General features: G+C 34.6%; 1 protein-coding gene across 1 annotated transcript; it reads left to right on the forward strand.

Annotated features, from left to right (window-relative positions):
• Nucleotides 1-22,855: 22,855 nt before the first annotated feature.
• On the forward strand, nucleotides 22,856-24,831 carry LOC149063216 (uncharacterized). Its single transcript, XM_089215572.1, has 2 exons — nucleotides 22,856-23,582; nucleotides 24,784-24,831. Exons 1-2 carry the CDS (start codon nucleotides 22,959-22,961, stop codon nucleotides 24,829-24,831), a joined length of 672 nt encoding a protein of 223 aa, XP_089071698.1. The 5' UTR covers nucleotides 22,856-22,958.
• Nucleotides 24,832-26,000: the final 1,169 nt, after the last annotated feature.

Raw genomic sequence — 26,000 nt, forward strand, 5'->3', positions numbered from 1 at the left:
GTCGCGGGCGATCGGCTCGGCTTGCCCGCAACAATTTTAACGTTACGTAATCATGTAACGGTATGTTATGGTATGGTGCGCGGTATCGATTTGAAACCCTTCAATCCCGTAGTTCCCCGACCGTGTCCCCGTGAGATTATCGATGTAATTTATATATTAAATTTCAACTACATTAAAATACTTTTTTTTTTTTTTACTTAAAAATTTAAAAAATATGTGAATTTCCTATTGCACAGAATGTGAACTAAACAACCCAAAAGACCGCATGGTTGTAAAATAAATTCTGACCTTCAACCTCGCATTTTCCTCCTGTATTGTCACCGTGAGTCGGACACATATAATTGACAAAAAAAATCAAGTACCGTACGTATCCGCAAAAGATGTTTCAAAATTTTTCCCGAAAAATTGTCCCCGTGAGTCGGACATCAGTTATTACGAAAAAATTCAAGTACGGTCCATGGCGGCGAGACAAACGTTGATCAAAAAAAAAAAAAATGTACCCCTGAGTCGGACTTACGCAACAGAACGAAAAAATGCCACATGTCCTCGACAGTGAGACAAAACTGCAAAGAAAATCCTTGCCTGACTTACGAGCCACAGAATTGAACTTATGATTGAGGACCCATGAGTCGGTCAATTGACTTCGGGATTGCCAGAGTAGGCTCAACCTGTTGAGCCTGTATCCGGACGGCCTTCATATTGGTTAAAAGTGCTCCACGATGCGGTTCTCAGTGGGGAGCCGTAGTGATGGCAAAATCGATCACCTCTTCCGAGTATTAAGAAGCGGCATGGATCTGCTCAAGTGCCGGTCGGGTGGCTGGGTGTCCACCAGTCAATCCCGGGGTATCCGCCGACCGCACGGTGGTTGCCTATCGGGGTGGTGCCGTTCACGCGCTGTCTGCGCGTCGCGGGGTCTTGGTAGCCCCATAGGGTGTCATTTCATCGTCTATGGTGCTCTAATCAAACGCAGGACCACGGTCCAATCAGAACGATACTGTCTGGAGGCGTGCCGCGGGGGACACGTGCTAAACACCTGTCCACGGTACGAAAGGATTCAGGGGAGCATGTACTAGGCTCCCTCAAACGTACGAAAGTGGTATCTTGTTACCTCGATCCCAAGATGTGCGCGCACCGCGGGCCTGGTGTCAACTTACGTGATGTTGACCTGGTGCCTCCCTCGCCAACGCAGGTAAGGGTACACGTATTATGCCCTTCACCCGTGGAAACTCGCATAATGGTTGAGTACCCGCTCAGCTAGTCTTAGGTCGGCTACAAGCAGCGAGGCCACCGTCAGGTGGCACAGACCGAGATGTCTCCGGGTTCCACGGCGTTGCCACACGCCATGGTACCCATTCAATCCAACATAATATCTAACGAAAATATAGAGCCTCGGATAGCCGCCGGATCCCAAACAGCGGCCGGCGATAACCGTGTTGGAGCGGGAATAGCTGGGATTGGCGCCCCGGTTACCCCCGTGTTTAGGTGTTCGTTCTGTGATAGAAGTTTTGCAACCAAGATAGGTGTCGGTGTCCATATTAGTAGTGCCCATAGGTCCAACGCCAATGACCAAATTGTGACCGATAGGGTAAAAACCCGGTGGTCACAAGAGGAACGAAGACTCTTCGCATTGTCCGAAACCAAACTCGTCTTCGGAGGCATAGAGCATATAGCATCGAGCGGAATCAACCACGAGCTTTACAAAATACACCAGGGGCGTACCTAAGAGGCAATCAAGGGACGTAGGAGGACCGGAGATCACCGCGACCTTGTCGCGATGTTTCTCGCTGGACTTCAAGGTACCCTGACAGCTACTCCTAACGCTGAAGGAGATTCGATGCTACCGATTACGGAGGAGGTGGAGGACGGGCCGGTGAGCAATGATGATTGCGCGGCCGCACATGACCAAGTTGATAGATTAGATCACTTGAGTCTGGCTTCTAAAGCCAGCCAACAGGCAGTGGAATTGCTAGCCACTGTTACTGGTCATGGAGCAGAGAAGCTCCTTAGCGCGGCTCGGCGTCTAGCTGCTGAGTCTTAAAGTCCGGACCACGATATAGCGGCGTGGTACATAGAATACGGCAAAAACTCCCGAGTAACAAAACCGGGAGGGCGATCGACGGGGAAGAACCCCCTCGCTGGGCATAGCGATAGACGCAGGCCCGCGACCACAAAAGTGTTGAAGGCAGAAAGTTACAAGAGGAACGTCACAGATTGGAGGCTCAAACCCGGTACTGTCGCGGATCGTGTTCTTACGGGGGTCGACTCTAAGGTCAGCATGCAGAGAGCCGATGAGATGCTTAAATTCTGGGTGCCTATCATTGAAGTCGTAGCAGAATCTCAACCCCATGTCCTGACCAGGGGCGTGCTCATACGTCAAGGGACGACGAGGAGTAGGGCCCTGTGGCTGGGGCCGAGGACAGAATACCGCCACAGTACTCCCTGCTTGTCGTAAAAGGCGACAAAAGGGACTGGCCAGTTGGGGCTGTCGCCTGGGGCGTGGACGCATCGAAACCTTCGGGGACTAGGTGCGTTGGAGAGGTTTTGACCGTGACCTCATGAAGAACGGGTCGCTCTCTTCGGAGAGGCCTCGGGGAGGCGGACACACCGAAACCTTCGGGGACTAGGGTGTTGGAAAGGTTCTGACCGCGACCTCATGAAGAGCGGGTCGCTCTCCTCGGAGAGGCCTCTGGGAGGCGGACACACCGAAACCTTCGGGGACTAGGGTGTCGAGAGGTTTTGACCGTGACCTCACGAAGAACGGGTCGCTCTCTTCGGGGAGGCCTCGGGGAGGCGTAGACAAACACCTAAGGCTACCGAGCCTCTAACTCGGGGGTCGCGGCCACCGCGTCGGCAGCGAGCGCTGCCCAGAGAGGGCCCACCGTGAGCCCGCGGTACACGGCCCAAATCTCGGGAGGACCACAGCTGAGGCATAACGCCGACGAAGCTCGGCCCGCGCATCTCACCATTGATGTGCTTTCCTAGCGGAAGCGAGAATGGTACTTCGGGATGTGGGGGAGCCCCGCGGCGTTGAGTGATTGACGTCGTGCCCTCACACGGTGGTCGACGGCGGTTTGGTTTCGGAGTGGTTGAAGCAGGAGCTACTATATGGTTACAAGACCGAAGCTTGGTCTAGTGGAAGGCTGCCGAGTGAGTATTCTCCTTAGCGCTCACCCAGCTTACCGGTGGAGCTATATACACCGGAGGTTGCCCGTGACCAAATGCGGGAAGCGATGAGGATAGCTCGCGACCCGACCAGGGTGGCGAAGGGCACGTGCACGCCTTAGCCAACGGTACGGGCGCACTCTCTCCCGACTTCGGTGGGAACGGGTTTGCGCCCGGTGCTCGTGGTCTGTAGACGACGCGTGGTCGACGCACGGCTGGCTTAGCCGACGTGCGCCGGCCGTGGACCTCCGCGGCTCTCGACTAGCGCACAGCGCTAATGTGAGGTCCGCGGTTGTAGCAGCAAGGCACCTAAACCCCCCCGGGAGTCCTCGTGTCCCTATCTACCGGGGTCGACGAAAGCCCACCCTGCCGTGGTGACCCCGCCCGGCTGGACTTCTGTTCAGTCGCTAAGAGGCTTTCACACTAATCCTCGTCCGGGGCAGGCCGACCTCGGACCAGACTAACCCGTAGGCATGATCCGCAATGCAACTGACGATCTAGCCCGCCGTCAGCCAGAGGGTGTAGGGCTACCAGGGGCAGCCCCCCTATAATACATACTAACAATGAAATACACCAACAAGAATAATAAACCGTCTTGGGTGCCTCCTATTGGGAGGATCGGACCCCAGGAACCGGCTTTCGGGAGTGGTGCTCGTCCCGACGGTCGTTATCATCACTCACCTGGAAACGCGCAAACGAAAATTGGAAATTGGACTCTTATGGAGAGATACGACTACGATACTAGACCTTTGTGCGTGAGGGGCGGTGTCGACACTGAACCCGAGGGCAGTAGACACACAAGGGTTGAACACAGTGGTGTTATGGAAACCGAATCAGAGGTAGGTACCTCGCAGGTGCCAAAACAGGGACCGGCCTAGTCCGGGACTAGCCAGGATAGTGGCTAAAAAGAAGGCAATCAGTAGTAGCCCCATCGCCTCAATGGGGGCACTAAATAGACACATAGGGTGGATCAAACATACGATCTCACTGGAAAGGGCGAAGAAGCTGACGGTGGCGGCCAGTGAGGGCCTCACGGAAAGAATGCAGCTGATAAGAGCCGGCCTTACTGAGATCTGCATGGAGAATAGCTGACTCCAGGGCGTCACGCAGTTAGTGCGACTGAGCTCCAAGGGCTGCTGAGTAGCTTCACTAAATCACTGGCCGACAAGAGTGACGAGATAGCGGCACTCAAGGCTGAAAATAAGAAGTTGAAGGGTGAGATCGAGTCACTCAAGACTGAAAAGGGGCCAAAACCTGTGATTGCCTATTCGGCAGCAGTGGCTAAGCCAGGGTCTTCTGATCAGAAGGCTACCGAAAATGAGTTTCCAACTCTTCCGCGCAGCCAGACAGCGGTCAAGCCCCGATCACGCTCTTGGTCAAAGAAGGGTAGCCGCAAAGCTGCTATGCAGAAAGGTCGCGAAGCAAAGACTGGTCCTCGCTTTGAAAATGTGCCTGTTGGCGATAAAGATCTCGAGACAACAAAGAAAGAAGTTTGGAAGAGCGTACAGGGCAAAACCAGTTGTCCACAAATCAGTGTTGTAAAGGGACGAAATAACCTGATAATTATACCAGACGATAATAACACGTTTGAGGTGCTACGAGCAGTTGAAAATGTAAGGGAGCTTGGTCCCAGGAAACCAAGAATCATTGTTTACCACGTTGAAGCCGAACTGTCAGAGGCTGATGTCGCCACGGGGCTCCAGTTCCAAAACCCGGAGCTAGAACTCACGGACGAGGACATCACAAACACGAACGTCATATACAAAACTGGTCCACGAAACCATGATGCTGTACACTGGGTGCTTGAGACGACCCCAGACGTTCTCAAGAAGCTTGAGAACAAAAGAGCCTTTATCGGCATGACACGTTGCAGAATAAAGCTTTACACCACAGTCACGCAGTGCTTTAAATGCCAGGGCTACGGTCATACGGCGATAAAGTGTTTTACATTAAAACCAAAATGCAAGAACTACTAGGGTGAACACGATTCAAGGGAATGCAACGTCGATACGGTAAAATGTGCCAACTGTAATGGGTCACAACAAGTCCACTAGTAAGGCCTGTAAGGTAAAGGACCTAGTAGTGTTGAACACACTACGCAGAACGGACTTTAGATCTCAATGACTGCCCCGCTAAGAATCGTGCAGCACAACGTCAACAGACAAGGAATTGCGAGCCAGCAGCTAAGGGATTATTGTGACAAAACATCCACGGACATCGTCCTTATACAAGAACCCGTCATAGTAAACGGTGCAGCCTATGAATTCGAAAACTGCAGGCAGGCATCGAGTGGTGATAATCCGGGTGCGGTTATAATAATTCTCGACCCCAGATTGCGGGTAATCGAACTAACAGATCTATCAAGCCAGCACGTCGTTGTAGTGAAAGTCTGTAGAGACAGGGATATTGACGATATCACGGTGGTGTCGGCATATTTTAAATATAACATGCCGACCCATAACTTCACTGAAAAGCTGAGGACGATACTTGATCGTGAACGAAGAACGATAATCGGAGCTGACGTGAATGGTCACTCACCGCTCTGGCACTGTGATAATACAAATGACCGAGGACGACTAACTGTCAGCTTAATTGAAGATTTCAACCTTAAGGTTGTAAATCGGCAGAGCGAACTAACCACATATCAACGAGAAGGCATGGGCTCGTCTAATATTGACATCACCCTCGTGACACCGCGAATTGCGAATCTGGTACGTGACTGGGCGGTTATGGACCTAACCGACAGTGATCCCAATGTATTAACATATAGCGTTGAACTTAGAACCGAGAAGATGCCAAGAGAAGTATCTTACAGATATAACACTAAGCGAGCCGATTGGGCCAAATTTGTCCTCAGCCTATGTAACAGGAATACGGAAATTGATAGGACCACTGTTGATACGCATGCACGCACATTGATCAACAAAATACAAAATGCAGCCGCAGACTCTATGCCGAGAATTAGTACTGTAGGTCGAAGAGTAGGCAAACAGCCTTGGTGGACAACTGAACTAAACACCACAAAAAAGGCTTTAGACCGTGTGAGGAGACTAGGCATTAATAGAATCGATAGATCAGCATACAATCAGATGCGGAACAAATACGTGGCTCAAATAAGATCTGCTAAGATGGATGCATGGCGCTGTTTTGCAAGTGACCTTAACGCGAACACGTGGGGAAAAGCGTTTAGCTGGGCAAAGAACGGTACAAAGTCAAAAAAGATAACCTCCAACATGACCCGTCCAGATGGATCGATGACCAAAACGCTCGACGAAACGGTGGAAGTACTCTTAGGATCATTCTTCCCAAGAGAAGGGCAGAGTAGAAACTACGAAAAGAGTGGTCCAATAGAAGACTACGGTGGCACGACAGACGCGGAAAGAGTAAGAGCGGCGATTTGGAGGATGCGCCCAGGGAAAGCACCTGGAGCCGATGGAATCACGGCTGGTCTTCTAAGGCGGGCATGGCCGGTTCTCGGTGAGGAAATCGTACGCCTCTTTAGAAAGTGCATCACGGAAGCAATCTTCCCACAGTCGTGGAAGTGTGCAAAGCCAGTTGTATTACCGAAACAGGGAAAGAAGGACATGACAAGTCCTAAGTCATATAGACGTATTAGTCTACTGCCTACAATGGCAAAAGCGTTGGAAACGCTAATAATCCAGGACTGGATATAGAAACTAAATTGAACAGCTACAGCCAGCAGCATGGTTTCGTGCCAGGCAGATCGACTATCACGGCCATGAAGTCATTACAAGATTGGACTAGGAACAGTAACAAGGAGGAGGACTCCCGGGTTTTGGTGCCTTGCGGCTACAACCGCGGACCTCACATTAGCGCTGTGCGCTAGTCGAGAGCCGCGGAGGTCCACGGCCGGCGCACGTCGGCTAAGCCAGCCGTGCGTCGACCACGCGTCGTCTACAGACCACGAGCACCGGGCGCAAACCCGTTCCCACCGAAGTCGGGAGAGAGTGCGCCCGTACCGTTGGCTAAGGCGTGCACGTGCCCTTCGCCACCCTGGTCGGGTCGCGAGCTATCCTCATCGCTTCCCGCATTTGGTCACGGGCAACCTCCGGTGTATATAGCTCCACCGGTAAGCTGGGTGAGCGCTAAGGAGAATACTCACTCGGCAGCCTTCCACTAGACCAAGCTTCGGTCTTGTAACCATATAGTAGCTCCTGCTTCAACCACTCCGAAACCAAACCGCCGTCGACCACCGTGTGAGGGCACGACGTCAATCACTCAACGCCGCGGGGCTCCCCCACATCCCGAAGTACCATTCTCGCTTCCGCTAGGAAAGCACATCAATGGTGAGATGCGCGGGCCGAGCTTCGTCGGCGTTATGCCTCAGCTGTGGTCCTCCCGAGATTTGGGCCGTGTACCGCGGGCTCACGGTGGGCCCTCTCTGGGCAGCGCTCGCTGCCGACGCGGTGGCCGCGACCCCCGAGTTAGAGGCTCGGTAGCCTTAGGTGTTTGTCTACGCCTCCCCGAGGCCTCCCCGAAGAGAGCGACCCGTTCTTCATGAGGTCGCGGTCAGAACCTTTCCAACACCCTAGTCCCCGAAGGTTTCGGTGTGTCCGCCTCCCAGAGGCCTCTCCGAGGAGAGCGACCCGCTCTTCATGAGGTCGCGGACAGAACCTTGCCAACACCCTAGTCCCCGAAGGTTTCGGTGTGTCCGCCTCCCCGAGGCCTCTCCGAAGAGAGCGACCCGTTCTTCATGAGGTCACGGTCAAAACCTCTACAACGCACCTAGTCCCCGAAGGTTTCGATGCGTCCACGCCCCAGGCGTCAGCCCCAACTGACCAGTCCCTTTTAGTCGCCTTTTACGACAAGAGTAGTATATATTTGTATGTTCACAGCCAGCTTTTCCACGGTAGAAAATTCCCCCTTGGAGCACACTGATTTACCGCGTAACACAATACGGTGATTACACAAGATTGTCCACCTATTTGCCTCTTACACAAAAATATTTTCCGTATCAACTTTTTTTTCCGTTTTTTTTAATTTTTTCAATCAAATATCGCTAATTTTTATAAAAATTACAGGGAGATTGTTTTTATGTTTTTAATCATGTTGGTTACACTGTTCTAGTTTTTAAAAATTTATATATTAATTTCTACTATTTAGTTGCAAGTTAATAATTTTACATTTAGTTACTGCTGATCCGTCGTGTATTCGAGTTGTGTTTTTTCAAGTTATTATTTAAATTAATTAAAGAAATGAATTTACCAAAACTTTCAAGCGATTTTCAATCATTAGTTCATCGTATACGAAATAATTCAGTTCCAACCCATCCAGGATATACTTCAATTTATTCAAGATTAAGATCTTTCGAACATTTTCCTTTAAATTGTTTTCAAAATAAATATGCTCTAGCTGAATGTGGGTTAAAATATACAGGAGTAGAAGATATCGTCGAATGCTTTTGCTGTGGACTTATTCTTCATAATTGGAAACGAGAAGATGACGTTTGGATTGAACATTGCAGATATAATCCAAAGTGTATACATATATGTATTATTAATGAAGGGAAATCAGTTTGTTCAAAAAGTGTTAAGTAGATATTGTAACAATGAATATATTTGTAATTGTGAAACTAGGTCCTACGACACCGTTTGCTAAATCATGTTCTTTCATTATATGTTGTAATAAATAAAAAAAATATTATAAACAACTTATATGTGTTAGTTTTTAATCTAATATCTCGTGGACGTATAGTTCAGTGGATTAGTGCGTTAAGTTTAATTTAAAATAATGTCATGTTTTCAGGTAAGTAAGTATAGGTATAAATATCCCACCCTCTTTACTATGCACTAATCTACTGAACTGTACGTTCACATTTTTTTTTTTTTTTTTTTTCTTCATTTATGAAAGATTTAGTATATAATATGTTAACAGAGGAAAAAAACCTCAGTTCAAAGTATATGTTCCATCAGTTACATTATACCAGATTTTCTACATTGTTAGGTATCTGAAACATTATTATAAATATTATTCATCATGGTTCTACCTATAATCGTATCCAAATCAACTTTCGACATTCGTCCTTATAGTAAGAAGAGTGTTACGGTTGGACTATTAATTAATAAACAAATTTCGATTATTGTGTTATTAGAATGTAAATTATCAAAGAAGATAATTACTTTAAACTTAGAACAATGGTTTACACTCATGTCTGAATCTAATTACATTTCAATTACTAATAATTTACACACCAGATGTAAACGAACAAAAATATCTGATAACTTTACATATTCAACTAATGTTAAGCAGAGTTCAATTACTTTACATATCAATGATGATTATATCACTTTATCACATATAGATTTATGTAGACTTAAACAGCTTCAACATTGTGTAGATCTCTACATTGCAGAAAAACAGAAACGTCTACCAAGTTACCAAGCTACATTTAACACAGCTTACGATCTAATAAAAAACGATGTCCGTGGTCTACCTATCAGTTGCCAGAGAAATGAATTCACAAACCAGTATATACAAAACTATGATTTTAGTTATTACACTCATCTGCAAAACGATGACACATCATTCCTAAATGAAATATTACAATACCATTTTAATACAATGTCAGACTTAATACTTCAGGATTTAATAGTATAAAATAAACAAATATTTATATAATATATTGTATTGTTTATTCAATAAAAAACTCATTTTTAAAATAAACATATAATAATTAGCCTATTATTTTACTTTTGATTGTACGACGTCCTGGGTCTTGTAGCATCGTGTCAAATATTGACTGCATGGTCTGATTCAAGCTTACATTCAATGTCTGGTCTTTTGACTTTTCGCTTGTATACAACTTAACACCAGCTTCACTAAACTTCCACCTATAATTATATTTATTTTTTTTTTTAAATCATGAAATGAAGTGATAATAAAAATACTTATTGAAAAAGATTAACAATAGTTTAAAAAAAGTAAATTAATTATAAATTATTTACCTATCCTTAACTGGAACATTTTCAATATTTGAACATTTATAATGTGTTATCACCCAGTAATCAGTTGGCTTCTCCTCAAATGTAGTTTTTATCGTAATTAAACCGTCACCTTGTCGAAAAGTTAGCGAATTGAAAACTTCCTCATCATATTCTTCTGATCTTAAACGATCACCAACATTGTCTCTGTATGATGCATTCTATAAATGAAAAATATAATTTATATATATATATATATATACAGGATGATTCTTTTATCAAACAACACTCATTATTTGAAAAAGTATCGACTTTTTTCAAATTTTTTTTTTTTCAAAATTGTAGATTTATGCTGTTCTAGAATTGTATATCTTTTTTATATTTTTCACCCTTATATTTATTATGTAAACCACTGTCAACTTTTGATTTTCAAATGGTAACCTATACTTAAAATTTCATAATTGAATAAAACTATTTTTTTCATTAATTAATACGTTCTAATTTTCATTTTTCGTTAATCCGTTGATGAGATATTGCTCCTCAAAGTTAGGTGGTTTTGGGAGATAGTTATAGTGTGTAAATGTGTTATACCACTTATACCTCGTCAGTAGATACCGCAGCTATCAGGATTTTTATGTCCCAGGGCAAAAGATATCACACTTTTCAAATCAATTCAAGTAGTAGCTACAGTAAGCTTAAGTTGTGCCCCTAAATGTATTTTATAATACCCATTTGACTGGGTGTAATGTAGTTCGCCCCACTGGTCATAATAATACTTATCTAATATAAAGACCAGAAGTTAAAAGTAATAAATTCGATATCATTCGAACCCAAGATATACCTAATAGTGATAAATGATATTAATTGTACCTACTAACTCGCTACATTAACTTATTGTCATGATGTCATATTTTAAGTAATCGGATCATTAGTGTCACTCGTGGTGCCGTGGTGGCATACCTACTCACGTCGTATACCCCCGACGACCCCCCTCCATATCTATGGAGTACGCCGTAACCATAGACATAACATTATGTCTATGGCCGTGACGAACTACGGATAAGAAGACAGAACAACACGGGTAATACGATATGGTTTATTAGGCTGATTTGCGATTAGGTAAAATCGTGAGTAAAACTAATTTTGATCAGCTGTTATTTGTTTTGTACGCTGTGGACGATTAAAGTCTGGTACCATGGTTACATGATATGGAAGTAAACCTTATACCTGGTTAACGTAAATCACATACCAACAATACGTTGAGTGAATAAACGGTTATAATTTAGGTTAAAATGTTATAAGACAAGTCATAACAACAATATTTGAATCGTGAGTCGGTAATAAGTAATAACTAATAAAGTATTTTATTTGTTAATACTTAACAATTTTAAATGTTTAAATTTTAATGGTGAATTTATAATATTATTAGTTCTTGTATATACTTAAATTATAATATTTACCACATATTGTATTTTATTTAGTAATTTAATTAAACATTTAAGTACCTAAATTGGTTAATCTCACGTGAATTGGATACTTTGCAAGTGCATTTGTACAATGTACCTATTGGTAAGTTTTACTAGTTGATAAATGCAAGCAAAAATTAAAATTAATAAAACAATCTATCTCATTAGCTTAAAGAACACTTAAACTTCACATACCTATTCAATCACAAGCGATGAGAAAAGTTGTACAGATGCAGTATGTAGAATAGCGCATGCCAAACAGGCCTACTATAAAAAAATAAATCTTTTACCTCAAATAGATTAAGTTTGGACAACAGAAAATCACTTATAAAAGGCTTTGTGTGGAATGTAGATCTACATATATGGAGCAGATATTGGGACACTACCGAAGACTGAGAAAGCCAAAATAAAAGCTTTTAAAGTATTATTGTTGGAAAACGCTGAAATTCAATAGACAGAAAAGATAAAAAAATTTTGAGGTATTTAGGAGAATCAAAAATCAATACGGAGTACGCTAAGATTGAGAAGAAAAGCATGGATCGGACACGTTATAAGGAGGAAACCTGTAAAAGGAAGGGCTAGAACTCCATTTCTGAAGCAAGTGATTGAAGGTACTAGAATAGGAACATACTGAAAGTTGAAGAGGAATGTAAGTGGAGAGGGACATCAAAAATCATTTAACCGATTTTCGGAATGAAAAAAAAAATGTATTGAAAACTAAAAATTGTGCTAATGTTAAAGCTTTATAATTTGTATGCTAGTTTATAAATAATTTAAATTAGGTGACAACATCAATCATTACAACTTAAAAGATAATATACATAGATATAGATATTTATTTTGTGTTTAATATGTAGATTATGTCCTAAATCAAATTAAGAATTTTTAAGTGGCTATGTGATTAATAATTATTTTATTTTTATTTTTTACGGACAAGCCCTTTAACAAAAAAGATATAATAATCAAAACATCCAAAAACATTAGTCTACTGTGCTACATTGTATAATGTCATAATGATAAATACTAAATTATTTCTGTCAATGATTGGTGTTGTCACCAAATAATAATTAGTACTAAATTCAAGTTAGAATATTATTAATACCATTTTTAAATTTTACTTTTTAAGTCTGGGGTGATTGAAAAGTTTGTTTTAATTTTTTGAATACATGTTTTATCTTTACTCATATTTTGCATATTAACTGCAAAACGAACATTTAGATTAAACTGTATCATCATTTTGAAATAGGTTTTTCATAGTCCTAGGCTTATTAAAGTAAAATTGTTTAACGGTTCATAATAATATCAGTATAATATGTGAGGAATTTTGTCGTGAACAGGGTTCAGGGCTAAACAGAACCTAAAATCATCAAATCAAACGCTTAAAAAAACATTTAAATAATCAAAATTAAGCAATCTAAAAAATGGTTATTCTCTCCCTAGTTTTTGTTAGTGGTTATCACTTGCATCTTATTAAAGTAGAAAATATACATTAAAAAATTTAAAACGTGGGGTGCTATAATATTTTATATTTTAAAAACATTAAATTGAGGGTATTTCACTATAATAATGATAGTTAAATCTAAAAAAACAAGAGGTGCTAAAGACCCTTTTGCACACTCTAGTTGTGCCAATGGTCTCAAACCCTGTTCGCGACATTGAAAATATGATTTTTTTTACATAAAATATAATTATATAAATTGATCAGTGCCATATATGTATATTTGGACGTATGTCATTGTTTATTTAAATAGCTACATATTGATTAAATTCATGTGATTGGTCAAAAAGACCTAGTCCTACAACGTATATTACAACTATTGAAGCGATGTATGGTGAATTATTTATATTATACTAATATTTGATTTGAAATTGTAAATGTATTAAATTGAAATTGTAAACATAAAAAAAAATGTTGTTTATACTTAATATTACATTAGTTCAGAGTATTGTATTTCCAGATTTGTAATAAACATATGTACCATAGTGTTATGTACTTGTCTAACTTCTTTATTCAATGTGCATGTGCTCAAATGATACTTTATATGAGAAGAGGTACAATATTTGATTTGTTAAAAAACAAAATTATCATTAAAAAACTTAAATCCTAATAGGCATTTACATGTTCAAAGTATCCATATGATAAACTGCATTAAATAGATATATTAAATCTATAATAATAATTAACACATTATTTTGTATTAGTTAAATCTACCAAAGCTATACACAGTTATATGTATATTATATGTATAAAAAAATAAATTAAGTTACCTATTAAGTTAATTTATTGTTAATATTATGCTATTAAGGTCCATTATTAGATATGGTTATTATATAATATATTGTACATTTATTATTAATTGTTATTGCACTCATTTATCATTGAAAATACCATTGGTTATTACTTTTGATAATACCATAGAATACCTAAATAACTAAAATTAATTTTGCCAATAGTGTGTGTAGGATGGTAGGATTAATAAGTTTGAAGTCGTATTCAGTGCTTACTGTTTAGATTTTTGTTTTTATTATTAATTTAAAAATCTTAAAATTAATGAACTAAGCAAGTTCGTTGGGGTGTGAATGTTTGGTGTGGGATTATTGATGAGTATTTAATTGGTCCATATTTTTTTGAGGAAAATCTTAATGGCAATAAGTATCTTGGTTTTTTGAAAGATGATATACCCATACTATTGGAAAATATTTCACTTCAACAGCGCTTGAATTTGATTTGGCAGCAAGATGGTGCACCAGCACATAATACCTTGGCTGTACGTGCATACCTCAATAAGATGTATGGAGACAATAACTGGTTTGGAACTCACAGCCCCATTATTCAATGACCACCTCGTTCCCCCGATTTGAGTGTTCTTGACTTCTTTTTTTGGGGCCATCTAAAAAATGAAGTGTATAAAGAAAAATGCAATAGTGTGGAGGAACTTAAACAAAGAATAAGAGATTGTTGCAACAAAATTGAAAACTCAATATTGAAAAAATCTACTTTCTCTGAAGTATTAAAACATTTTTGTTTAACTGAAGATGGCAAGCAATTTGAACATAAGCTAAAATATAAATAACATGTATTTTTGATTCAAATTGTATACAAATACATACATGTATATTTATGTATGTATGTTACATTTTTTCCATTCTTAACCAAAGTTTGTTGAAATTTATATTTAATATGAAGTCTTATACTTACGAACGAATGAATTTTTGGTAGGCACATGTACATCAAGTTAATAAATTGGTCTTGGAATTTTATTGAAAATAACAAAATAAGTAAGTTGATAAATTAAACATATTTAAATATTTAACTAGAGCTCCAGTTAACTAGATCAGCTATTTCGTTAAAACTACAAAGGCACAGAATATTATTTATTATGATAATATTATTGTGAAAATGTGAAATTTATTAAGTTTACTACTGTAGACTGTAGTACACAAGTAATTAGTACTTGGTAGTATCGGTCGCTGACGCCATAGCACCATGCTATAAATTATACTGACCAGTAACGAGTAACAGACAACGGAAAATAAATTATTGTACACTACAGCAGTGATTTAAAACAGTTAACAGTTGTTACAACTGTAGTACAGGCTGTCTACTAGAGTAACAAAAACGGGATTTTAACAGTAAGTTACTATTTATTTTGTAAATACACATATTGGTAACACTGTATTTTCTTTATGATAGACAGTTGTATTAGTTGTAATGATAAACCATGGAGTATGGACAACAGTAACTTTTATGGACTAAACACTAAAATAATTCTGTATTTCCGTATGTTATTCTATGGACGGTGTGTTGGAGCATAGAATAGAGGTGAGATCGTGATCGAAGCTACAAACAGAAGCAGACCAATAATAATAGTAATATTATGATCGTGTGTTATTGTATGTAGGTATTATCGGCGATCAGGTACAATGATTATCGCCGCTATATCTTGGGTTGAACGATATCGAATTTATTACTTATAACTTCTGGTCTTTATAATTGATAATAATTATTACGACCACTGACCATTGACGTAATCACCTTCGTGGGGTGAACTTCGTGTCTCCCTGCAAAATGGGCATAATAAAATACATTTAGGGGCTCTAAGTACTTTATGAACTGATTTGAAAAGTGTGATATCTTTTGCACTGGGACATAAAAATCCTGATAGCTGCGGTATCTAATGACGAGGTATAACACATTTACATATTACGATAACTATCTCCCAAAACCACCTAACTTTGAGGAGCAATATCTCATCAACGGATTAACGAAAAATGAAAATTAGAACGTATTAATTAATGAAAAAAATAGTTTTATTCAATTATTAAATTTTAAGTATAGGTTACCATTTGAAAATCAAAAGTTGACAGTGGTTTACCTAATAAATATAAGGGTGAAAAATATAAAAAAGATATACAATTCTAGAACAGCATAAATCTACAATTTTGAAAAAAAAAAAATTTGAAAAAAGTCAATACTTTTTCAAATAATGAGTGTTGTTTGATAAAAGAATCACCCTGTATATATTTTATTTATAATAAAAAATAATTTAACTAACCATTTTCATCTGCTTCTTATTTGTAGATTTTTTTTCATTCGTCTTCTCAACACCACGTTTTAAAGTGGTTTTTGTTTTAGATGTTGATGCTAACGGTTTAGCTTTAGAGTCAACGGATTCACTGAAATGTTCATTCTATGGATCATAAAAAAAATATTTTTTTTTTATTTAAAAAATGTACAAGTGGTTTTATAACCGATATCTAAAAGAAACATATTTTATTTTTTATGTTTCTTAATAATTATAACCATAACGTTGAGTAGTGTTACGACTGACCTCCAATTTGTTATTTGGTTTTTAAAAAAACTTTACTTACCTCTGATTCTGAAGAAATAATTGATGTTCTATAAGACATTTTTTGAGCTGCGTTGTAGACTGTGTTGAGGACTGAATTGAAATCTTGAGACTGATGAACGTTAATGGTTTTACACTGGCTTTTTATACACAGATATTAGCCACTACCACAATAATTTTATATGTAAAATGCTAATGTTAATAGCAATGACTTGAAAAACCTTTCTACAAACTTGTTTTACATGAACACAAGTGGCATTATATGAATTATTAAAGAAACAGGATCTAAAATAATCACCCGCCTTGAAAATCAGATTTGATATAACAACGTTAATGACCTCAAAAGACTTTTCAACAAACATTTTTAATAATATGAACAATAATAATAGTATAATATATATATATATATATATATATATATAATATTAACATTTATTAGAATCAAAAAAATAATTAGTATGAACCGGATTTCAGATATAAAAACGTTAAAGGTTAATAGCAATGACCTGAAAAAACATTTAAAAAAAAAAAAAAAAAATGATTATATATGAACATGACATTATATGAACTGGTTAAAATATCAAAATATATAATTTAAAATAAATTAGAATGTATATATTCAAATAGACTTCTCATATAATAATGTAATAAGAATTTGCATGAAAGACTACAAACATGTTCTTACATGGACAAAAGAGAATGGTATTAAGTAATATAATGTACAATCACCTCAGGATTATGAGAGGTACCTAATACTCAACGTTCAAAGAGAGGGTTATACTTTAGTATAAAACACCGAATTTTTAAACATAAAATCATCAGTTCACCAGCAGCACTAACAGACCAAGAAGCTATCAGAACAGCAACCATCCTCGACTCTCCAGCAAAACAGTTGCCGACCATCAAAAACGTAAAAACATCTTCAACAGCAATAGCAACCGTCAGCCAGACTCAGAAAACAGTCAACAGTCAGACTTAGAATACTTCAACACTAACTATGTAAGTACCTATTTTATTATTTTATTAAAACTTTTAATCTTTACTCCTATTTTTTTTTTAAAAAAACTAGAAACTGAATAACAATGATTTAAACACATCATCTTTATAATAATATAGTTTTATGATAATATTATCTATGTTTATATGATAAAATGTTAACATCATATTTATAAGATAGTAATCACTAGATAGTAATTACATTTTATTACACATCAGCAATCTACTATTAATGAACATAACCTTAAAATATATACCGTCTCTATTACCATAGAACAGTTAGCACTATCACCGCTTAATATTATCACCGAACGCGATATTTATTATTTTATAATATTTGATATCAATAATATAAAAAAATGTTATATTATCATAGTATAATATTCAATATTTACATAAAAATATTACAATTTGAGCTAAGTTTTTATAATTGAAATAAGTAGTATAATATTCTTATTCTAATGAGTATTCAATAAAACTGTCTGCTATTAGATATAAAAAATATGTCCATCTATAACGAATTGTATGTATTCATTTGACATTAGATAGGAGAAAAAATAAATTTAGTATATAACATTAAACACAGTTATAGTAATATATGATATTATGTGTTCCTATATTTTAATCTTCATGATTATGTTTTTATAAAGTTCATTTAATTTAGATAAAAATTAAATTATTTACAATACAGTTAGTTAATATATTTTATTACATTTTTTTTCTATATTAAATTGTAGGTATTCATTTAAAATTATTCAAGGGAAAAAAATAAATTTAATATACGACAAATACACAGGTATAAGTAATATAATATATTTGTGTACCTATATTTTTTAAACTTCATGAATATCATAGTATAATATTCAATATTTACATAAAAATATCTCAATTTGAGCTAAGTTTTTATAATTGAAATAGGTAGTATAATATTATAATTCTAATGAGTATTCAATAAGACTGTCTGCTATTAGATATAAAAAATATAGCTATCTATAACGAATTGTATGTATTCATTTGATATTAGACAGGAGAAAAAATAAATTTAGTATACAACAAATACACAGTTATAAGTAATATATAATAATATGTGTACCTGCATTTTAATCTTCATGATTATATCTTTTTATAAAGTTCATTTAATTTAGATAAAAATTAAATTATATACAATACAGTTGCTTAATAATATATTAGATTATTACATTTTTTTTCTATATTAAATTGTTGGTATTCATTTAAATTATTCAAGGGAAAAAATAAATTTAGTATATAACAAGTATACAGTTATAAGTAATATAATATATTTGTGTACCTACATTTTTTAACTTCATGATAATATTTTTATAAAGTCCATTTAATTCCTAGATAAAAATTAAATTATGTACAATACAGTTGGTTAATATATTTTATTACATTTTTTCCATCTATCTTTATTAAATTTTATGTATTCATTTAACATTATTCAAGGGAAAAATAAATAAATTTATTATCCAGCAAATACACAGGTATAAGTAATATATGATGTGTGTACCTATATTTTTTAAACTTCATAGTATAATATTCAATATTTACATAAAAATATCTCAATTTGAGTTAACTTTTAATAATTTAAATAGGTAGTATAATATTCTAATTCTAATAAGTATCCAATAAGACTGGCTGCTATTAGATATAACAAAAAAATAAATATCTATGACAAATTGTATGTATTCATTTAACATTAGACAGGAGAAAAATAAATTTAGTACACAACAAATACACAGTTATAAGTAATATATAATATGTGTACCTACATTTTTAAACTTCATTTTTTTATTTTTTATAAAGTTAATTTAATTCAGATAAAAATTAAATTATATACAATACAGTTGTTTAACATATTTTATAATTAGATTTTTCCGTCTATGTTTCTACGATTTAACATACTGTGTATTAACATTAATGAATTTGAAATAATATTACAGACAATGGATTCAAAAAACAAAGATGAACTTATGAATAAATATCAATATAATTTACAAACCATGGAATCATTAAGATTAGGGAATATTGAAGATAATTAAAATAATATATTAGAAACGAAAGAAATTAATAAAAAAATTAAAGAAATAAAACATAACATTTATTTAATCAGGATATGTTCATCATCAAATGAATTTGAAATCAATCAATTAAGAGATAAATTGTTTTCTTTAAAAGAAGAAAAAAGAGAAATATTTAATAAATATGGTAATAAATATATTGATTATGTTAGAAAAATGGAAATCTGTTATGGAGAAAGATATAGTATGCATATGATGATACGTTGTCAAACATTTCATGACATTTTCTTTTCTAAGAAATTATGATTTTAATTTAATGTTTATAGCTATGTTTTTTTACTTGTAAAAATAAAAAACAATTATTATTTAATGATGATGTGTGTTACTATTTTAATATTTTATTACTAGCAGATAGTTTGCAAAAATCTATATAATTTACAGAACATGACATCATACATTGAAAAAGAAATTAATGGAGTATTAAAACAACAGGCTGAAAATGAAAAATATGGTGAAAGAGAAGAGAAAAAATTTAAAAAATTAATCTACGATATTAATATTAAAATCCAAAAAGCAAACCTTAAGTCGACTAGGGAAAATTTATTAAAAAAAAAAAAGGAAATTAAAGCTGATTATGACGAATCAAATCATATAGGTTATCGATGTCAACAAAGTTGTATATCGCATTTATCATACCTATATGATTTATTAAATAATAATTAAGTTCTTTAATTTCTTTTTTTTAAAACTAGTTGCTTAGGTTTGCTAAATATTGTATGATTTATATTAATAAAGTGATTACAATATTATTATTGTTTATTATATTTTTTTTTTCATTTAATTTATTTTCAGCTTAATTATGAAAAGAAAAATGGTGACAAAACGTCAGCGAATGACATATGCTGATGAAGGAATATTTGAAATTGAAAGATTTAAAAAATGTTCAAAAACTTTTATGGTTAAGAATAATTTAAAATTTTTAGACTACACACTTTTTTTTAACTATACTTTAGACAAAATAATTCCAAAGTTAAAGGAATCATGTCTACAAACATCTATAAAATTTAATTTATATGTAGATAGTGTATATGAACGAATTATCACACAAGTAGTACAGGATATAGCATTTAAAACCTCTAATACACTTGCATGTAATTCCTCTGATTTTAATAAATTACTGAATGGGATGTTCAATAAATTATTAAGTGAAGAAGATGATTTTTTAGCAAAAGCTTCTGGCTGATCAATTAAAACAATAGATGCATTACAATTGAGAATTAATATAGTAAATCCTCTCAGAGGAGGAACGTATCTAGATCTTCCTGAATATATCAAAGATAAAAGAGCAGTCATAAATGTAAAAAATAATGATGTTAAATGTTTTAAATATTCAATACTATCAAAGTTTGATAATCGTTCAAATAAAACTTATTTTAATAAGAAATATTTTGAAATGTAAGAAAAAAAAAGTGGCTTAGATTTTAAATGTATAGATTTTCCTACACCAATCAGTCAGATAAAAAATTTGAACGTATAAATAATGTATCAATTAATATTTATAGTTTAAATGATAAAAAACATATTTTCCCTCTATATATTTGTAATACTGAAAGAAAAAAACATTTTGATCTACTTTTGTTTAATAATAATAACACATCACATTATTGTTATATAAAAAATTTTTCAAGATTTGTTAGAAGTCAGAAAACTAAAAACTGTTCCAGATTAATTATCTGTAAAAGATGTTTTACTACTTTTAGTGAAAAGCCATGTAAAAGCAAACTTTGGGGTAAGAAAGGGTTGAGTGAACACCAGCATAATTGTAGAAAGAACCAATTAGGGAGACCAATAATGTTTGAAAAGGGGGATGATGATTTTATTTATTTTAAAAACTATAAAAATACACAGAGAATACCAATTGTTATTTATGCAGATTTTGAATGTATTTTAACTCCTAAAAATAAGTCTAGTGAATTTAATAGATGCGAAAAATCTAAAACTTATGCTACACATTTACATGAAATTATGAGCTATGGGTTTTATGTCAAAGTTAACTATGATGTTATATCAAAAGAACTAGTAAAACAGTTCAAAATTCCGAGAAAGGTGGTAATTTATAGAGGTGAAAATGCTGCAAAAAAATTTATGGAAAATATGATTGTTATTGGAAATAATATTAATAAAATTTATCAAACAAATAAACCGATGAATAAATTAACTAAAGAAGAAGAAAGTAATTTTAAAAATACTAAGTTTTGTGGAAAATGTTCGAGACATTTTAAAAATAATAATTTAATTAAAGTTCGAGATCACTGTCATTTTACTGGTAAATATAGACAATGTCTTTGTCTTCAATGTAATTTTGAAATAATTAACCCCTCATTCGTACCAATTTTCTTCCATAATTTATCGTACGATAGTCATTTCATAATTCGGGAACTTGGTTGTAATGATAAAGATATTCACGTTATTCCTAATTCGTCAGAAAAATTATATATCCTTTAGTAAAGAAATCGCACATAGATTTAGTATTAAATTTGTCGATACATTCCGTTTCATGAGCGAATCATTAAGTAAACTTGCATTAAATTTATCAGAAGATAAGTTGAGGTTTAGAGGAACTCTTAAAAATTTTTCCATGAAAGCATTAGATCTAGTCACTCAAAAAGGAATCTTCCCTTATGAATATGTCGATAGTTGGAGTAAATTAGATGATACTTTTTTACCATCAAAGTCTGAATTTTATAACTCTTTGACAGACGAAAAAATAAGCGATAAAGATTATATGCATGCTAAAAATATATGGCGAACATTCGATATAAAGACTTTAGGTGAGTATAGCGATCTTTATTTAAAGACTGACGTTACCATACTGGCTGACGTGTTTGAAAATTGTAGAGACTTATGTTTATCTACTCTCAGATTAGATCCTGCTCATTACATGGCTGCTCCTGGATTTGCTTTTAATTGTATGCTTAAGTACACTAAGGTGAAATTGGAAAGGTTAAAGGATTACAACATGCTCCTCTTTTTTGAAAACTCAATCCGGGGGGGCATTTGTCAATCAACTAAAAGATATGTTAAAGCAAATATACCAAATATTGAAGGACTGGACTATAATTCGAATGAACCAATCACATGGATTACATATCTTGACTGTGTAAATTTGTATGGTAAATCTATGTTAACAGAATTGCCTTTCAAAGATTTTGAGTGGGTTAATGATCTCAATATCGATGTCACTAAAATTGCTGATGATTCAGAAGTTGGGTATATATTAGAAGTCGATATCGAGTACCCTAAGTATTTACATAAAAGTCATAATGATTTCCCATTTTTACCCATTAATGAGTGTCCTCCTAATTCTAAAGCTAAGAAATTGCTTACTACATTATCATCAAAAAAAAATATATAGTACATTATAAAAACTTAAAACAGGCGATTTTAAACGGTATTAAAGTGACAAAAATTCATCGAGCTATTAGCTTTTCACAAAGCAAATGGATGGCATCATACATTGAATTGTGTACAACTATGAGAGTTGAAGCTAAAAACGAGTTTGAAAAAAATTTTTGGAAGTTGTTAATCAATAGCGTTTTCGGTAAATGTATGGAAAATGTTCGCGCAAGAACTTCTATAAAACTTGTTTCATCAGCAAAAAAAGCTAGGAAATTAATGGTTAAAACTAATTTTAAAGACAGAACTATATACACTGAGAATCTTATGGCTATTCATCAGCGTAAGGAAATCATTAAATTTGACAAGGCAATTTATGTAGGATTCGCAATTTTAGATGTTTCAAAAACATTTATGTATGACTTTCATTATAATGTAATGAAAAAAAAATATGGTGCTAAAATTAGTTCTTTGTATTCAGATACTGATTCGTTGGTATACGCTATCCAAACAACAAATTTTTTCGATGATTTAAAAAATAGTTTACTACCATATTTTGATACATCTAATTATCCTAAAGACCATTATTGTTTCAGTGAGACTCATAAAAATCAACCCGGATATTTTAAGGATGAAATGAAAGGAATAATTCTAAGAGAATTTGTCTCATTAAGACCGAAATTATATGCGTATAAAACTGTACATAGTGTTGAGGAAAAAAAAGCAAAAGGTGTAAAAAAGTATATAATTAAAAATCACATGAAATTTGAAAATTACATGGATATATTAAATGCATTTATAAACTATGTAACTGTTGAGGATAAACAAACTCATAGAAAAATGAATTTTATTCAATCGAATAAACATATTGTCCATTCGAAAACTATGACTAAGCTTGTTCTTAGTGCTAACGATGATAAACGTTATATAATGGATGATGGGATTAATACATTGGCTTATGGCCACTATAAATTAAAAAACTTTATATATCCGCAATCGAAATAAACAAAAAGCGCTATCTATCAGTATTATATAATGTTTTAATTGTTAAACGTTTCATGTGAATAAACAAATTTTTTTTTTAGTGTTATCAAAGAAAAAGGTAAAATATAATAATAAGATAAAAAATAATATAATATAAAATTTTATTTTAATATATCTGACAACGTTATCCATGAATTATGACTTGAATTAAAACCTAACCACTTGACAAACATTTTATTCCCAACTTTTTTTATAACACGTTCAACAAGAAAGGTGTTTGGAAAATCAGTTAATTTAATTTCTTGTTCATAAAAACCGCCTAAGATGATATTGTTCGATTCATCTTTTAATTGATACGTTACTGGATTTGTATGTAAAATTTTTGAAATTGTAAATATTTCTGTCGTCCAATTTGGTGTGTATCCCTTATCAAATATATGTTTATATTTAGATATTCTTACTTTATCATTAATGTTAAATTTTGGTTTGTATAATGTTTTGATATTTGTATGTGTGTTAAGTTTAATTTTGTTTGCATCCATTCGAGCTTCACTTGGTGTACATTTAATTGTTCTATGTTTTGTATTATTATAGTTTTGTATAATTTTTGATATTGTATTATACCAATTCCATGTACCTGTTGCAGTAAAATGTTTATATATTTTATTTTTAAGAGGTTGTATTACACGTTCACAAATTGAACACTTAATGACACTGAATGAACTATAATGTTTAATTTTATATTTTTTCATTAAATCTTGAAATTGATTATTATAAAATTCTGTACCATTATCTGTCTGTAACAATTTTGGATTAGCTTTTTTCAATATATTAAACATAGCTTTTGTACATTCCTCCGCTGTTTTATTTTTTAGTGCTTCTACCCATACATACTTGGTAAATGTATCAATTATGATTAAAATGAATTTAAAACCTTTATTTTGTCTAGAATGTGACTGCATGTCTATTAAATCAGCTTGCCAGAGATCATCTTTAAACCGTGTAACTACGCTACGTCTAGGAAATATTTTTCTCGCTGGTCGATGTAGCTCATTAGCTATATTCTCTAAGGTTGTCATTATACTATAATATTCCTCTCACGTAATTCTTCTAAAATAGATATGATTTCATTACTAACGCCAGTATTACCAACTCTTTGTGATGATGTTAAAAGATTTAATCTAGTTACTAATTCATTTGGATCATCATAATAAACTAACTGTGTTTGAGGTATTACATCTTTATATAAACCAGAACCTTTCTTAGCATGTGGTGATGCAGTAAAATTAAACATCTTTTCAACTGGAGGATCTACAGACATAGAACTGTTTGCTGTAGGGTTAAAATCAAATGGTTCATTTGTTATGGTTGTATTATTATGAACATTACTACGTTTAGCACTCGAACTAGATAAATGTTCGTTTAATTCTTTAAAGCTTATCCGAGGAGCTCTAGAGTTATTAATTTTAACTATTTCTTCGTTTAACTGTTTTTCTTCATTTTTAATTCTTTCGTATAGAGGTTTTACAACGGTCGCCCATTTATGAAACTTTGAGGTTTTTGGTTTCCCATCCGCTTTTAAATGAACTCGAGAAGTTTTCAAAATATCGTAATAAGATTCCATATCTTGTATAGTTGTATTTTTTGGTTCTTTCTCACATAATAAAGATTGTAGTCCTAATGTCCATGGGTAGTATTTATTAAGCAGCTGTAAGTTACCATGGCTAAAAGTTACAGAGTTATCTCCTATATTGTAAGAATCACTAGTTCTATCATAATGTAAACCATAAGATTTATCATAACGTTGTGATTTAGGACGTTCAAAAAAATTTACAAATGTCAAATTTAATTCATCATCTTCATTTTCACCACTAGTGTATGAGGTTTCTGCATTTTTATAATCAGCTAGTTGTAAGTTACACGATGTATTTTTTTCTATTTTTGTACTGAGTGGTTCAGTTATCGGTTTAAATGCTTCACGGAAATAGTTATCTGAATCTATAATACCACGTTTCATTTCCATTATTTTTTGTTTAATATTTTTTTTTGATATTATTAAATTTTTCAGCAAAACCTTTTCTTTGTTCATAGTAAATAATAAACTCAATATTACTGTATCGTATGACCACTGGTAAGACTATGTAGATAATAACAATGTTACATTAT

The sequence above is a fragment of the Diuraphis noxia genome, unplaced genomic scaffold (assembly GCF_037042655.1).
Source record: "Diuraphis noxia isolate RWA-SAM2 unplaced genomic scaffold, SU_Dnox_SAM2 contig0001, whole genome shotgun sequence".
Classification (NCBI taxonomy): Eukaryota; Metazoa; Arthropoda; class Insecta; order Hemiptera; family Aphididae; genus Diuraphis; species Diuraphis noxia.